This window comes from Carcharhinus amblyrhynchos, chromosome 6 (genome assembly GCF_965287045.1).
Source record: "Carcharhinus amblyrhynchos chromosome 6, sCarAmb.v2.hapA, whole genome shotgun sequence".
Taxonomy (NCBI): domain Eukaryota; kingdom Metazoa; phylum Chordata; class Chondrichthyes; order Carcharhiniformes; family Carcharhinidae; genus Carcharhinus; species Carcharhinus amblyrhynchos.
Genome location: NC_137329.1, coordinates 13678653 through 13697130, shown reverse-complemented (window position 1 = coordinate 13697130; position 18478 = coordinate 13678653). Strand labels below are relative to the sequence as shown.

General features: G+C 45.7%; 1 protein-coding gene across 7 annotated transcripts in view; it reads left to right on the top strand.

The window, feature by feature from the left end:
- Positions 1–18478, top strand: part of nav2a (neuron navigator 2a) — an 806339-nt gene that overhangs the window by 457415 nt on the left and 330446 nt on the right. For all 7 annotated transcript variants that reach the window (XM_080189918.1, XM_080189922.1, XM_080189916.1 and 4 more), the window contains exons 2-3: positions 8004–8121; positions 16102–16154. In XM_080189918.1, coding sequence (XP_080046044.1) covers positions 8004–8121; positions 16102–16154 — 171 coding nt within the window. The remainder of the gene's footprint in view (positions 1–8003; positions 8122–16101; positions 16155–18478) is intronic.

The following is an 18478-nucleotide window of genomic DNA, read 5'->3' as shown; positions in this document are numbered from 1 at the left end:
AGAATTTGTGGAACTTGCTGCCCCATAGTTTGGTGGAACCTGAATCACTGGGTTACGGTGGGCAGATGGGTAAGTGGAGCTGAGTCCTCGAAAAGATCCGCCACGATCTTATTGAATGGCAGAGCAGGCTCGAGGGGCCAGACAGTCTACTCCTGCTCCTAGTTCTTATGTTGTAATATTTTTATTAAATGGTTTCAAGAAGGAGATAGATGTATTTCTGATTTTAAAAATGGGTTAAAGGAACATGGGGAACAGGTAGGGAGGTGGGTTTAAGACTCGGAAGAGATCAACCATGATCTCTTGATGGCGTAGCACGCTTGAAGTGCTGAACTCCCTAATTCTTATGTTCCTATGATTTGTTCTGATTTAAATGGCCAATGAGGAACCCAGAATTCTGTTAGAATGTGAAAAAAGTAATTAAACCATACCATACTACCAAACATGGGCTACTTCTTATTTTTGTAAGGTTAGCAATCATTAATTTTCTCGATGTGGACTGACAAAAATAGTTCCCAAAGACTTGTAGTTATTAATAGCACAGGCAAAAGATTAATAACTTTTATGTTTAGTTCTAAACGCTAAATGTATTTCAGATGGTTGGACCAGAAGATTGATTCTGGAGGAAATATGCTGAAATGGCTGCTCGTTTGTTGATGAATTAGAATAAAACTGTAACTCTCTAAACTGTTGATACTTCGGAGAAATGCAAGGACAGGTGAACCATTTCACATGCTGGTGAACCAGTGGCTGTGGATGGTGTACAATTCAATTATGAGTCAAAGGACTGAGAATGTTCAGAGTTTGGAATAATTAACACAAACAACTATTCTGCCGGAGATAGCTCAGCCGTCCATCAGCCTGGGACCTCCATGAAGTGAATGGGTATGAGAATAAATGCAATGTGCTAAATTGCAATATATTAGCCAGATAATCATCTGGCTAATAACTTCTCTCCCCACTCCCACACACCTACCTCTAGCATTCCCCAAAGATCAATCCTTGAACACACACACACACACACACACACACACAGACACACACACACAGACACACACACACAGACACACAAACCACCACTGCTGTTCCTTAGCATCATGGTCTGAAAGAACTATGTCAGATTTTACTTCTAGCCTGACAACACTCAGTTCTACCTTAATGCCACCTCCCTCTACTCCCTCCACTGTCTCTTAATAGCCGCACTGCTTGTCCAACATCCTGTATTGAGGGAAGAAAAATTTCCTCCGACTAAATATTGGAAAGAATGAATTTTAGACCCATTTCCAGAGATAGGCTGGTAGAACATAGAACATAGAACATTACAGCGCAGAACAGGCCCTTCGGCCCACGATGTTGCGCCGACCAGTTAAAAAACAATGACCCTCTAACCTAAACCAAACCCTTACCATCCATAAACCTATCCACAGATCTCTTAAACGCCCCCAAACTAGGCGCATTTACAACTGCAGCAGGCAGGGCATTCCAATCCCTTACCACCCTCTGGGTAAAGAACCTACCCCTGACATCCGTCCTATAACTACCACCCCTTAATTTAAAGCTATGCCCCCTCGTGCTAGCTTTCTCCATCCGAGGAAAAAGGCTATCACTGTCCACCCTATTTAAACCTCTAATCATCTTATATGTTTCAATAAGGTCCCCTCGTAGCCGCCTTCTTTCTAACGAAAACAACCTCAAATCCCTCAGTCTCTCCTCATAGGACCTCCCCTCCATACCAGGCAACATCCTGGTAAACCTCCTCTGCACCCTCTCCAAAGCCTCCACATCCTTCCTATAATGTGGGGACCAGAATTGCACACAATACTCCAAGTGCAGCCACACCAGAGTTTTGTACAGTTGCAACATGACGCTGCGGCTCCTAAATTCAATCCCCCTACCAATAAACGCCAAGACACCGTACGCCTTCCAAACAACCCTATCTACTTGATTCCAACTTTCAGGGATCTATGTACACATACACCCAGATCCCTCTGTTCATCCACACTGTTCAGAGTCCTACCGTTAGCCCTGTACTCTACACATCCGTTATTCCTGCCAAAGTGAATTACCTCACACTTTTCTGCATTAAACTCCATCCTCCACCTCTCGGCCCAGCTCTGCAACTTGTCCAAGTCTCCCTGTAGACTAAGACACCCTTCCTCACTGTCTACCACACCACCGACTTTGGTGTCATCAGCAAATTTACTAATCCACCCAACTATACCCTCATCCAGATCATTTATAAAAATTACAAACAGCAGTGGCCCCAAAACAGATCCCTGAGGCACACCTAGTAGTTGGGGGTTGTAAATTTAGATGGGGTTGGTGGGGTTGGGGGTGGGGGGGGGGTGGTGGGGTGTTGGGGGGGAGGTGTTGGCGGGGGTGGACATCATGCCCATCACCTCTCTGCCTCTGACCAATTGAGGACTTAAGTAGCCAGTTGATGACCACTTAAAGGCCGCTCCTTGCCACTGTGTTCACACCTCAATGGCCTGGCAACAGGGTGACAGTAGGAGGAGATGGGGAAGTTGGAGGAGGAGGAGGGGGGGTCCCTCTTGTTCAGACACCCAGCAATCTCACTGCCCGCTAAAGACATCGCAGTGGAAAGGGCCATCCATGCTTGCTTGTCCTTCCTTACCCCCACAGTTTCCTGATTACCCACCCAACTCTCCAGACTGGTCCTTGAAAGGCCACCCCCACTTACCTTCTAGCCTCACTTACCCACCTCCATGACTCCTCCTTGGGGACAGACTGCTGTACCAGCAGTTGCCACCACTCCCAGTGACCTCATTGTCTGGCAGCTCATGTAGCAGGATCGGGGTGGAAGCCACAATCTCAGGCAACTGATGAATGATACCAGGGATGTTGGCTAGAATTTTACCTGCCTGCCTGCCTGTCATGGAAGTAGGAGTGGGGAAGGAGTGGAGCGTGTGAAGGTCCTTTGACCTCAGGCACGATTTTACAGTTTTAGAACATAGAACATAGAATATTACAACGCAGAACAGGCCCTTCGGCCCACGATGTTGCGCCGACCAGTTAAAAAACAATGACCCTCTAACCTAAACCAATCCCTTTTCATCCATAAACCTATCCACGGATCTCTTAAACGCCCCCAAACTAGGCACATTTACAACCGCAGCAGGCAGGGCATTCCAATCCCTCACCACCCTCTGGGTAAAGAACCTACCCCTGACATCCGTCCTATAACTACCTCCCCTTAATTTAAAGCCATGCCCACTCGTGCTAGCTTTCTCCATCCGAGGAAAAAGGCTATCACTATCCACCCTATCTAAACCTCTAATCATCTTATATGTTTCAATAAGATCCCCTCTTAGCCGCCTTCTTTCTAGCGAAAACAACCCCAAATCCCTCAGTCTCTCCTCATAGGACCTCCCCTCCATACCAGGCAACATCCTGGTAAACCTCCTCTGCACCCTCTCCAAAGCCTCCACATCCTTCCTATAATGTGGGGACCAGAACTGCACACAGTACTCCAAGTGCGGCCGCACCAGAGTTTTGTACAGTTGCAACATGACGCTGCGACTCCTAAATTCAATCCCCCTACCGATAAATGCCAAGACACCGTATGCCTTCTTAACAACCTTATCTACTTGATTCCCAACTTTCAGGGATCTATGTACACATACGCCTAGTTCCCTCTGTTCATCCACACTATTCAGAGTCCTCCCGTTAGCCCTATACTCGACACATCTGTTATTCCTACCAAAGTGAATTACCTCACACTTCTCCGCATTAAACTCCATCCGCCACCTCTCGGCCCAGCTCTGCAACCTGTCTAAGTCTCCCTGCAAACTATGACACCCTTCCTCACAATCTACCACACCACCGACTTTGGTGTCATCAGCAAATTTACTCATCCACCCAACTATACCCTCATCCAGATCATTAATAAAAATTACAAACAGCAGTGGCCTCAAAACAGATCTGACAAGCCACTTCAGGTCTTGAACAGCAGGTTAGGTGTAAGGATTTGCATTCTAATCAGTAATCTCTAAACAGTCTGTGCTTTATATGCTCTGTCTGAGGCCAGAACTCTCCATTCACCTGACGAAGGGACTAACCCCGAAAGCTTGTGCGTTTACTATCAAATAAATCAGTTGGACTAAAACCTGGTGTTGTCAGACTTTTTACTGTGTTTACGCCAGTCCAACGCCGGCATACCCACATCATGCCCACAGATGCTGTCAGACCCGCTGAGGTTTTCCAACATTTTCCATTTTAGTTTCAGGTTCCAGCATCCGCAGTATTTTGCTTTTAGCACGCAGCCTTGCTCTGTGCTGTAAAATTCTGTGATTCCTTGAAGACTAACTTCTTCCCTGGGGGCTCACTGGTTTAGTGCACTACTTGGTGTTGTATTGACACAAATAGAGCAGGAAGACCCAGGATTCAGTTCCTGGATCTCCGTTGATTTAGATGATTTCAGCTGCCAGAACTTAGCCTGTGTAATCCTAATGAAAAGGGCGGGAAACCAATCCATCCAAACAGCAGTATCAGAAAGTGCCATGTGTATGTGCATCCAACATTGAGCTGAAATGCCTCAGATTAAGGGAATGTCCATCACCATACCATTCACATCAAGGGGTTTATCAAACACAGTGGCTGCTCAGCACATGTTGAACTGGAACTTAAGAGGAATTGTATCTGACATTAATGCCTGCAATTCACCACAACACGAAAACGCTTCTCTCCTGATAGTAAAGCTTTATAATCAACATTCTCGGAGCCAGTGTTTCCAAAGCGACCAAACTGGATTATTTCCAGGTTGTTTGAATGCATGCGCTTTATTGTAATGTGCAAAATATTAATGCTGCCAAAGAAATGAAATATTCTTGAATATAGAGAAAGCTCATTACTGTCAGCTTAAGAAGTCATTGTTGGGAAGAATTCATGACATGTAAATGAGGAATTCTTGCATGTAAGTAGTGGGTGGTTTAGCTAAAGAGTGTGTGTGTGTGTGTGTGTGTGTGTGTGTGTGTGTGTGTGTGTGTGTGTGTGTGTGTGTGTGTGTGTGTGTGTGTGTGTGTGTGTGTGTGTGTGTGTGCGTGTGTGTGCGCTTTATGTCTTATGTATATTGTGGAGGCAATCTCCCTTTACATTGATCACAGTGAGGCAGAGGATAACAATATCGACTTTTAATCAGCAAGTGGGACAGGCGTTTGCTACCAAATAAACCTGTTGGACTTTAACCTAGTGCTGTGAGACTTCTTACTGTGTTTACCCCAGTCCAACGCCGGCATCTCCACATCAAGTGAGACAGGGACAGGGAAGTCATAGTGTCATAGAGGCTTGCAGCATAGAAACAGGCCCTTCGGCCCAACTTGTCCATGCTGCCCTTTTTTTAAAAACCTCTAAACTAATCCCAATTACCTGCATTTGGCCCATATCCTTCTGTACCCATGTAACTATCTAAATACTTTATAAAAGGCAAAATTGTACCCGCCACTACTACTACCTCTGGCAGCTTGTTCCAGACACTCACCACCCTCTGTATGAAAAAATTGCCCCTCTGGACACGTTTGTATCTCTCCCCTCTCACCTTAAACCTATGCCCTCTAGTTTTAGACTCCCCCACCTTTGTGAAAAGATATTGACTATCTAGCTGATCTGTGCCCCCTCATTATTTTATAGACCTCTATAAGGTCACCCCTCAGCCTCCTACGCTCCAGAGAAAAAAGTTTCAGTCTATCCAGCCTCTCTTTATAACTCAATCCATCAAGTCCTGGTAGCATCCTAGTAAATCTTTTCTGCACTCTTTCTAGTTTAATAATATCCTTTCTATATTAGGGTGACCAGAATTGCACAGAGTATTCCAAGTGTGGCCTTACCAATGTCTTGTGCAACTTCAACAAGACATTCCAACTCCTATATTCAGTGCTCTGTCCGATGAAACCAAGCATGCCGAATGCGTTCTTCACCACTCTGTCCACCTGTGACTCCATTTTCAAGGAGCTATGAACATGTACCCCTAGATTTCTTTGTTCTGTAACTGACCCAACGCCCTACCATTAACTGAGTAAGTTCTGCCCTGGTTCAGTCTACCAAAATGCATCACCTCACATTTGTCTAAATTAAACTCCATCTATCATTCATCAGCCCACTGGCCCAATTGATCAAGACCCCGTTGCAATTGGAGATAACTTTCTTCACTGTCCACTATGCCACCAATCTTAGTGACATCTGCAAACTTATTGACCATACCACCTATATTCTCATCCAAATCATTAATATAAATAACAAATAGTAATGGATCCAGCACTGATACCTGAGGCACACCGCTGATCACAGGCCTCTAGTTTGAAAAACAACAGCCAATTTTGTATCCATTTAGATTGAGGTATCTAAATGGATACCTCACCCTGGATCCCGTGAGATTTGAAGTGTTACAGGAAGCAGGTTACAACAAGTATTCATCATAGAATCATAGAAACCCTACAGTGCAGAAAGAGGCCATTGGGCCCATCGAGTCTGCACTGACCACAATCCCACCCAAGCCCTACCCCCACATATTTACCTGCTAGTCCCTCTAACTTACACATGTCAGGACACTATGGGGCAATTTTAGCATGACCAGTCAACCTAACCCACACATCTTTGGACTGTGGGAGGAAACCGGAGTGCCCGGAAGAAACCCACGCAGACCAGAGGAGAATGTGCAAACTCCACACAGACAGTGACCCAAGCTAGAATTGAACCCAGGTCCCTGGAGCTGTAAAGCAGCAGTGCTAACCAATGTGCTACTGTGCCGCATAGTGCAACATAATGCAACAAATGGCTCGGATGATACCTGATAATGTCTTCCTGGAATCCATTGTAAACGTCACTCATTTACTGCCCTCTTTTATTGTTGTATCAATAAGTTGTCTCAGTCTCGCCCACTTTACAGAATTCCTTAAGCAATCATAGTATCGCTACAGTGCAGAAAGAGGCTATTTGACCCATCGAACCTGTACTGCCAACAGTCCCACTCAGACCCTCTCATAACCCCACATATTTACCCTACCAATCCCCCTGACACTAAAGGACAATTTATATAACAGGCACATCTTTGGACTGTGGGAAGTAATGGGAGCACCTGGACGAAACCACACAGACATGGGGAAACTGCACAACTCACCCAAGGCTGGTATTGAACCCAGGTCCCTGACATTGTGAAGCAGCAGTGCTAACCATCGTGCTGCACATGTGTTTTCAAAATTCTAAGCCTGGTCACTGTGGTGGACTCGATTATTATGCAGTGTAGTGATCTGAGTGTATATGGGTAACAAGCTGAGTACATTTCAGACATTCACGAAAAAAGATACATTTGGGATTCAAGCTTCCTATTTAACACTATTCATTACTTGTCTAATGCTCAGTAACTTATTTTAAATATTGATAGTACACAGCACATTGGACAGTAGCACAGTGGTTAGCACTGCTGCCTCACAGCAGCAGGGATCTGGGTTTGATTCCTGGCTTGGGTCACGGTCTATGTGGAATCTGCACGTTCTCCCTGCGTCTGTGTGGGTTTCCTCTGGATGCTCCAGTTTCATCCCGCAGTCTGAAAGATGTGCAGGTTAGGCGGGTTGGCCATGCTAAACTCTCCCTCAGTGTATCTGAACAGGTGTGGCAACTGGGGGATTCTCACAGTAACTTCACTGCAAATTTAATATAAGCCTACTTGTGACGCGAAGAAATAAACTTTAAACTCATTACAATTTAAAGGGTTCCTTTGGTGTTCTTTAAGCACTGTTTTCAAGACTCTAAGCTGGGTCATTGTGCTGGACTTGCTGTATTGTGGCAATCTGAGTCTATTTAGGTAACAAGTTGACTTACATTTCTGACATTCACGACAAAAGATACACTTGGGATTCAAGCTTCCTATTGAATGCTATTCATTACTTGTCCAATGATCAGTAACTCGTTTTAAATATTGAACATACACATTGGATTACTTCAGCTAGGTTCTGATTGCTGAGTGAAATGTTGAATCTTGTTTTGGTAAACAGATTTATACCGACTGGGCCAATCATTACCTGGCGAAATCTGGCCACAAGCGACTTATCAGAGACCTGCAGCAGGACGTGACAGATGGTGTGCTCCTGGCTGAGATCATCCAGGTTGTAGGTACGTAACACCTTTATTCACTCTGCTCTGCTTCTTATAAAAACGATAATGGTTGGAATTCTCCAGCTGTTCATGCCAGCGGGATTCTTGGGTCCTGCCAGCACCGCACCTGCACCACCAGCTTTCGTGGCAGTGTGGGGTGACGTCAGTGGTGACAGAGAATCCCACTGCTAGCAAACAGCACGCCACCTTCCACCGTCAGGAAATGGGCAGCTGGATAATCCCGCCCAGTGACTTTGTTTGACTGGTTGCTTTGGTGGTGTAGTTTCTCCAACCCCAGGGAGGCACGCTGGCACAGTGATTATCACTGCTGCCTCACAGCACCAAAGACTAGGGTTCTGTTCCGGCCTCGGGCCATTGCCTGGGTGGAATATTCACGTTCTCCCAGTGTCTGCGTGGGTTTCCTCCGTGTGCTCCGGTTTCCTTCCACAGTCCAAAGATGTGTGGGTTAGGTGGGTTGACCACGCTAAATTTCCCCTAAGTGTCAGGGGAACTAGCAGGGTAATGATGTGGGATATGGGGTTGGAGCTGGGTGGGATTGTTGTTGGTGCAGGCTTGATGGGCTGAATGGCCTCCTTCTACCCTTGAAGGGATTATTTGACACCAGATTTCGATTGTTAAGTGAGTTATATCCTAAATAATCTTTAGAAAAATGAGAGCTACATTCCTTTAAACAAAAGATTCTGAAGGAGCTTGACTAGGTAGATGCAGTGGGAATGTTTTGTCTCATGCGGGAATCTAGAACTGGGGGCACAGACTAAAGATAAGGGTTCTCCCATTTAAGGTGGAGATGAGGAAGAATTCTTTTCTCTCTTCCACATGTAGCAGTCATTTCTGGATTTATTGGCCAAGTTAGGCAGTTCTTGACTGATAAAGGAGTTAGGAGGAACAGGTAAAATAAAAGTGACATTGAGGCTACAGTCAGATTGGTCTTACCTTAAGTAAGCAGACTTGATAGGCCAAATGGCTGCTCATGTTCCTGTTTCTTTCTTATTCATTGTAATTCATGGGAAATCAAGAAGAGAGGGAAAGAAAGATGGCATTAAGAGCCTGCTGAGAAGACAATGAAAATATAATTTTTAAAACAATTTCCAACAATAATTAAATTCTAAAAGAATGAGACTTCAGAGTAAATTTGGCACTAATTAACACATATCACATGGGTACAAATTCACCTGTTCCTCAATGAATTTTCTCTGGTGTTTACTGGGTAGCTAGTTGGGAAGTACAGCAACTGCCCCTCCTTGGGGGTGATTCTCCAGCCCTGCATGTGCAAGTGTAAATTGTAAGAGGAACCATAATGCGATTTTCCCCCTAGCCAGCGATGTGAGGGCAAGAACCATATTTACATCCAAATCTAAATGTGCAGATTCGGCTTTCAGCCAATTTCACCCGGCCCCTTCATTTCTTCCACTTGATGGTGCAACGTGAAGCTGGCAGGAATTGCTGCTGGTCTCCACAAATAGAGACCAGGCAAGATGACAATGCCGTGGGAGCTCAAAGGGCATTGGAGTCCCCAGGGTGGTCAGGGATGTGGCTGGATTGTGTCCTGCAGTGCTCCTTGGCACCCTGGCAGTGCTAACCTGCCAGGTTGGCACTACAAGATTGGCACCGCCAAGGGGTAGGGCCTGAATAGGGAGGTGTGTGGGACAGGAATGGGGAATGGCCAGAAGGAGGTTGCTGAAGTGCGGTGGTTCAGAGGGGAAGAGGGGGCCTTTTGCGACCCTGTTTCATTCACTGGGGGAGGACGGGGTGGGTGGCTAATGGTGGTGATTAAGGTGAAGGAGCCTGATGCTAACAAGTATGGGGGAATTCTTTGTCAGTGCGTTGGGGAGGGGGGGGTGTCTCTCCTGGTGGATGGTGGAGATGGGGCGTTTCTGTCGGGTTGTCTGGAGATTAGGGAGCTCATTAAAAAGGGCACCCCAATCTCTGGGGAGCTGGCCATGCTGACATCTTTAGGTGGTAAGAAGTCTCACAACACCAAGTTAAAGTCCAACAGGTTTATTTGGTAGCAAAAGCCACTAGCTTTCGGAGCACTTGCTGCTCCTTCGTCAGGTGAGTGGGAGTTCTACTCACAAACAGCGCATATAAAGACACAAACTCAATGTACAAAATAATGGTTGGAATGCAAGTTTTCACAGGTAATTAAGTCTCGAAGGTACAGACAATGTGAGTGGAGAGAGCATTAAGCACAGGTTAAAGAGATATGTGTTGTCGCCAGACAGGATAGTTAGCGAGATTTTGCAAACCCAAGCAAGTCATGGGGTTACAGATAGTGTGACATGAACTCAAGATCCCAGCTGAGACCGTCCTCATGTGTGTGGAACTTGGCAATCAGTCTCTGCTCAGCGACTCTGCACTGTTGTGTGTCGTGAAGGCCGCCTTGGAGAATGCTTACCCGAAGATCAGAGGCCGTGACCTCAACAGGAAGAGAACCTGGTGATTGTTGAGCGGTGTTCATCTGCTGTCGTAGGGTCTGCATGGTCTCCCCAGTGTACCATGCCTTGGGACATCCTTTCCTGAAGCATATCAGTAGACAACATTGGCCTAGAGTATGTACCGTGTACCTGGCGGATAATGTTTTCACGTGAGATGATGGCACATCTTGCAGAAGTTGCTGTGGCAGGGTTGCGTGGTGTCATGGTCACTGTTCCCCTGAAAGCTGGGTAGTTTGCTGCAGACAATAGTCTGTTTCAGGTTGTGCGGTTGTTTGAAGGCAAGAAGTGGGGGAGTGGGGATGGCCTTGGTGAGATGTTCGTCTTCATCAGTGACATGTTGAAGGCTCCGGAGAAGATGTCGTAGCTTCGCTACTCTGGTAGCTTCCCGGAGCGGAGAAGCTACGACATCTTCTCCGGAGCCTTCAACATGTCATTAATGAAGATGAACATCTCATCAAGGCCATCCCCATTCCCCTACTTCTTGCCTTCAAACAACTGCACAACCTGAAACAGACCATTGTCTGCAGCAAACTACCCAGCTTTCAGGAGAACAGTGACCATGACACCACACAACCCTGCCACAGCAACTTCTGCAAGATGTGCCGATCACCAACACGGATGCCTTCATCTCACGTGAGAACACCATCCACTAGGTACGCAGTACATACTCTTGCAACTCGGCTAACGTTGTCTACCGATACGCTGCAGGAAAGGATGTCCTGAGGCATGGTACATTGGGGAGACCATGCAGATGCTATGACAGCGGATGAATAAACACTGCTCGACAGTCACCAGGCAAGAGTGTTCTCTTCCTGCTGGGGATAACTTCAGTGGTCACAGGCATTCAGCCTCTGATCTTTGGGTAAGCATCCTCTTAAGGCGGCCTTCACGACACATGACATTGCAGAATCACTGAGCAGTGACTGATAGCCAAGTTCCGCACACATGAGGACGGCCTCAACTTAGGATCTTGTCACAGTATCTGTAACCCCCATGACTTGCCGGGGCTTGCAAAATCTCACTAACTGTCCTATCCAGAGACAATACACATCTCTTTAATTTGTGCTTAATGCTCTCTCCACTCACATCGTCTGTACCTTCGGGACTTGATTACCTGTGAAGACTTGCATTCCAACCATTGTTTTGTAAGTTGAGTTTGTGCCTTTATGCGCCCTGTTTGTGAATAGAACTCCCACTCACCTGATGAAGGGGCAGCAAGCACTCTGAAAGCGAGTGGCTTTTGCTACCAAATAAACCTGTTGGACTTTAACCTGGTGTTATGAGACTTCTTACTGTGTTTATCCCAGTCCAACGCCGGCATTGCCACATCATGACATCTTTAGGTGCCGTACATCTCTAATCTGGTGGGAATCAACACAAACTCCAAAAAAATGTCTATGTGTGGATTGCAATCTGGATGGTTCTGACCAGCCTGGCGAAAATCACACCGCTTTTCCTACTGGTGATAACACTTAATATGTTTTGGGAAAATTGCCCCGCTGGTGTTTGTATGATAGATCTCTTAGTGAGGTAGCAATGTATCAGCGACATATTCTCAGGCTGCCATCAATATCTTTAAACCTTTATGTTCAGTCCCTGGATGTCCCTTTGTGCTGAGTCAGAATACAGAGCACTGCAGGAATCCTGTTATGGTGAGCTTAACGTTCTCTCCCTGAATCATTCTCTTATCAATGTTGCTTACCTCCACCTTCATCACTTCTTTCTGCCATTGAATCAAATGTCAACTTGACCTTTTCCTCACCCTTCAAGCTAATCTCTCTGGCAGCAATCTCAGTCAATAAATTTTAATTAATCAAAAATATTTCCACATAGAAGCCCTACAGTGCAGAAGGAGGCCATTCAACCCATTGAATCTATCCACAATCCCACCCAGGCCCTATTACTGTAACCCCACATATTTACCCTGCCAACCCTCTTGACACTAGGGTCAATTTAGCATGGCCAGTCAACCTAACCTGCACAGTTTTGGACTGTGGGAGGAAACTGGAGCATCTGGAGGAAACCCACACAGACACGGGGAGAACGTATAAATTCCATACAAACAGTGACCCAAGGTCAGAATTGAACCCGGGTCCCTGGTGCTGTGAGGCAGCAGTGCTAACCACTGTGCCCCTGTGCCCACCCATCTCATCCCCTCTGTCCTCTTTAAACTCCAATAGCTCCTGATGTCTCAATGTGATTTTTAAATTTCTTCCCCTGCTTTTTCACATATCTCCACAGACTCGCGCTTCCCTGATTTTGATTATCTCTTGCTATAAGTACCTGCCCACATCCACCTCTGCCACAACACATACTTTGAGCAGTTGCTTTTTATTATTCTGGAATTAAGGGGAGGCGATGGCCTTGTGGTATTATTACTAGACTATTGATCCAGAAATTCAGATAATGTTCTTGGGGACCCAGGTTCAAATCCTGCCACAGCAGATGGTGAAATTTGGATTCAGTAAAAAAAAATCAGGAATTAAGAGTCTACAGCTGACCATGAAACCATTGTCAATTGTTGGAAAAACCCATCTGGTTCACTAATGTCCTTTAAGGAAGGAAATCTGCCAACCTTACCTAGTCTGGTCAACATGTGACTCCAGGCCCACAGCAGTGTGGTTGACTCTCAACTGCCCCCTGAAATGGCCTAGCAAGCCACTCAATTGCAGCAATCACTACAAAGTCAATAGAAAGGACCACACGTGGACCACACATCCACATGGACTTCAAGGGAAGATCCACCTTCACAAGGGAAACTAAGGATGAGTAATATATGCTGGCCACCCAACGACACCCATTTCCCACGAATGAATTAAAAAAAATCAGGAAATGGGAATCGCATTTCCTGATTCACATGAGATTTTGCGCCCATGTCACTGTTTGCACTGATAGAATATAGAACAGGAGCAGGCCCTTTGGTCCAAAACGTTGTGCTGAATATGATGCCCTTCTGCCTGCAGTTGGTCCATATCCCTGCATTCCCTGCATATCCATGTGCTTATCTAAAAGCCCCTTAAACACTCCTATCATATCTGCCTGCACCACCACTCCTGGCAGCATGTTCCAGACACCTATCACTCTCTGTGTAAAAAAACTTGCCCTTCACATCTCCTTTGAACTTTCCCCCTCTCACCTTAAGTGCATGTGTATTAGATATTTCAACTCTGGTGGACATGGGCACAAAATCGCCCCCAGAGTTTGATGCCAGTCTGCACAAGGAGACATTTGGAGAGGTGACCAACAGTGGGTAGCTTTTGCGAAGCATCCGAAAGATAGGGAGAGAGGCAGAGAAGTTTAGTGAGGGAATTCCAAAGGTTAAGGTCTAGACAGCTCTTGGCATAGCCACCAATGGTGGAACACTGAAAATCAGGAATGTGCAAGAGACCAAAGGTAAGAACATAAGAACATAAGAAATAGGAGCAGGAGTAGGCCATCTAGCCCTTTGAGCCTGCCCTGCCATTCAATAAGATCATGGCTGATCTGAAGTGGATCAGTTCCAATTTCCCGCTTTCTTCCCATAACCCTTAATTACCTTGTCTATCAGAAATCTATCTACCCGTGACTTAAATATATTTAGCGAGGTAGCCTCCACCACTTCAATGGGCAGAGAATTCCAGAGATTCACCACCCTTTGAGTGAAGAAGCTCCTCCTCTACTCCATTCTAAACTGCCCCCCCCCCCTTATTTTGAGGCTGTGCCCTCTAGTTCTGTTTTCCTTTCTAAGCGGAAAAAATCTACCCTATCTAGCCCCTTCATTATCTCGTAAGTCTCTATAAGATCCCCCGTCAGCCTTCTAAACTCCAACGAGTACAGGCCCAGTCTATTTAATCTCTCCTCATAAGCTAACCCCGGTATGTCCGGTATCAGCCTGGTGAACCTTCTCTGTACTCCCTCCAAGGCCAATATATCCTTACGCAAATAAGGGGACCAAAACTGCACACAGTACTCCAGTTGCGGCCTCACCAGTGCCTTGTACAGTTGCAGCAAGACCTCCCTGTTTTTATATCCTATCCCCCTCGCTATAAAAGCCAATATTCCATTTGCCTTCTTGATCACCTGCTGCACCTGCAGACTGAGTTTTTGTGATTCGTGCACAAGGACCCCCAGGTTCCTCTGCACTGTAGCATGCTGTAGTTTTTCGCACTTTAAATAATATTCCCTCCTACTATTATTTCTACCAAAGTGGATAACCTCACATTAATGTTACACTTCATCTGCCAGGTCCTCGCCCACTCACTCAGTTTATCCAGATCTCTCTGCAGACTTTCCGCCCTCTCCACGCAATTTGCTTTTCCACTCATCTGCAAATTTTGTTACCGTACACTCAACCCCCTCCTCCAGATCGTCTGTGTATGTGGTAAACATATCCCTGCGGCACTCCACTAGTCACCAACCGCCAACCAAAAAAGCATCCATTGATTCCAACTCCCTGCTTCCTGTTAAATAACCAATCCTCAATCCACACTAACACTTCACCCCCAACTCCGTGTACTCTAACCTTCTGCAGCAACCTTTTGTGAGGCACCTCATCGAACGCCTTCTGGAAATCTAAAAACACCACATCCACCAGTTTGCCTCTGTCTACCGCACTAGTCACACCTTCATAAAAATCCAGTAAATTCGTTAAACACGACTTCCCCTTCACGAATCCGTGCCGCGTCTGCTTGATCAAACCGTTCTTTTCTAGGTGTCCTGCTATTTCTCCTTTGATAATGGATTCTAGCATTTTTCCAACTATGGACGTTAAGCTAACTGGGATAATGGAGGTGTTGGAAGGTTGTTGGCCTGGAACAGAAGCTTGCACACGCATGGCTGTCCTTACATCACTGCTCACGTTCTGGTAATTCCCCTGCAATACAGCTTAAATGGGGAAGATTTTGCAACATCAGAAACCAAACCTCACAAAAGATTTTAAATTTGATGCAGTTTTGTGCACCAGCAACCACCGTGTCAGACAGAGTGGAGAGAGATGTCAGTGATAATCACCTTTGTCATGCTTGAACAATCGGCAGCAGGTGAGGATGGGGAAAAAAAAATCAATTAAGAGGCTGGAGGTAAGCAAAGTGTTTTGACTCCAGCAGCTAATTGCACTTGCCATGGAGGCTTCATGCGGTTTCCATCTGTGCTTTCCGAGTCTTGTTGCGTTTGTTTTCTCTGGAGCGGTCATGAAACCTTATCCTACCCGTGACGGTATGGCATGCCTGACCCATGACTGATGGGTCTCACACATGCAGACAAGTTGATGGGGAAAGAGAGAGAGAAAGAGGAGGGTGTGGAAAGAGTTAAGCAGGGCTGTCATACAGTTTTCTGTTTTTAGAGAATGACCTTGCCCCTCAGCTGCTGTGGGGTTGGGTAGGCACTTGCCCAGCTGAAAATTGTGAATACCTCTGACCAGTCTTACTTTGCTTTGGCAAGGTTTGCCTGTTGACGATTTGATCTATTTCCAGATGCTTTCAACAAACCATTCTTTCACATTGTCTGCTCAGTGCCTGCTTCACCTGCCGCTAAAGTTAAGCACACTATTTTCTGAATATTTCAGCCAATGAAAAGATTGAAGACATTAATGACTGTCCGAAGAATCGATCTCAGATGGTGAGTTGCTTAAGTCCTCTTCCCTTTTGCATTTCAAGCATTGCACTATTGAAATAGAAGGGTTTATTTTCAGAACTATTTGACTGAAATGGGTTGAGAAGTCATTCAGAATTGGTCACTTTAGTTATTTGAACACATCAATCCAAATAAAACAATTCACTTGTCCAGGTTAGAGTGTAGGTAACATTTAGCACAGAATAACTTGTTAAGCTTTGTAAGTTATTCTTAAAGGGAGAGAAATTGCGCCTCCATAAAAAAAACTTTTGTGAACATTGCCAGAAGTTTTGTCAATTTACTTGTCAATTTAGTCTGTTAATGTACGCAATTTTTAAAAAAATTCATGTCACTGCCACTTGTTTTCGGAATGATCAATTTTTTCCAATCTCGTTTGTTTATGATATTCAACGACTGAGAATAAAAATAGCTTTGGAATCTTGAAGTTGTTCCCTAATTGAAAATCAAACTTGCAGCTAATCCCTATTTTAAAATAGCAAACTGGAGGAGCAAAAATGTGAAGGCAAGTTAAAATTAGTGCTGTTGCTGGGTTTTCAAGACGGCGTAGCAGATGAGTGATGTGCTGATTCAAAGAATAACCAAGTGTGAAGCAAAGAAGCACGTTTATCTGAACTCACACTTGAAGCGAGAAGAAATATTGGCGCAGCTTCATATTTGGGTAAGTGGTAAATGGATGAATGAGCATGATGGGCACAGCCACTTGGAATTTCCAGTGGTGTTGCTACAAGGAAGAGATTTATTGTCGTGGCAAAGCGCAGTTAAATTCCTGATTTGTTGTCAAATTATGAATTCCACGTGCAACCTTTGTGATGATGCTTGTCAGGGGGCTGTGGCGGGGAGGGTTGGGCAAGGGCTGGGTGGCAGACAGGAAAATGGAGTTCAGAGCACAATCAGATCACCCACAGTCATATTGAGTGGCAGAGCAGACTCCAGGGGCCAAACGGCCTTCTCCCGCTCCTATTTCTTACGACTGTACAATCTTGTGCTCAACACAAACACGGCATAGCTGTTGGGAGCAGGTTACATAAGAACATAAGAAGTAGGAGCAGGAGTAGGCCATCTAGCCTTTCGAGCCTGCCCCACCATTCAATAAGATCATGGCTGATCTGTCGTGGCTCAGTTCCACATTCCCGCCCTCTCCCCATAACCCTTAATCCCCTTGCCTATCAAAAACCTATCAACCCGCGTCTTAAAAATACTTAGCGAGGCAGCCTCCACCACTTCAACGGGCAGAGAATTCCAGAGATTCACCACCCTTTGAGTGAAGAAGTTCTTCCTCAACTCCTTTCTAAACCGCACCCCCTTTATCTTGAGGCTGTGCCCTCTAGTCCTACTGTCCTTTCTGAGCGGGAAGAGCCTCTCCACCTCTATCCTATCCATCCCATTCATCATCTTATACGTCTCAATGAGATCTTCCCTCATTCTTCTAAACTCTAACGAGTACAAGCCTAGTTTATTCAGCCTCTCCTCATAGTTCAACCCCCTCAACTCCGGTATCAGCCTAGTAAACCTCCTCTGCACTCCCTCCAAGGCCAAAATATCCTTGCTTAAGTGCGGCAACCAAAACTGCACACAGTACTCCAGCTGCGGCCTCACCAGTGCCCTGTACAGTTGCAGCAAGACCTCCCTACTTTTATATTCAATCCCCCTCGCTATGAACGCCAGCATTCCATTTGCCTTCCTGACCACCTGCTGTACCTGCAAGCTGGGTTTTTGCGACTCATGCACAAGGACCCCGAGGTCCCTCTGCACCGTTGCATGCTGCAGTTTTTCGCCATGTAAATAATAGTCCTTCCTACCATTATTCCTACCAAAGTGGACAACTTCACACTTGCCAACATTCTACCAAAGTGGACAACTTCACACTTGCCAACAGTCTACCAAAGTGGACAACTTCACACTTGCCAACATTAGGTTGGTTCGGAACAGCAGTTGGTGCATGTCTTAAGGAGAGTTAGAGTGGGCAGTCACTCAAAAGATAAACAACTGTGTATTCTCAAGCAGAGTACTGTGGATGCTGGAAATAGAGCCATAGAGTCATAGAAGTTTACAGCATGGCCAGTTTGGGCCTTCGACCCAACTTGTCCATACTGCCCTCTTTTTTTAAACCCCTAAGCTAATCCCAATTGCCCGCATTTGGCCCACATCCCTCTATACCCATTTTATCCATGTAAATATCTACATGCTTTTTAAAAGACAAAATTGTACCTGCCTCTACTACTAGCTCTGGCAGCTTGTTCCAGACACTCACCACCCTTTTTGTGAAAAAAATTGCCCCTCTGGACACTTCTGTACCTCCCCCCTCTCAG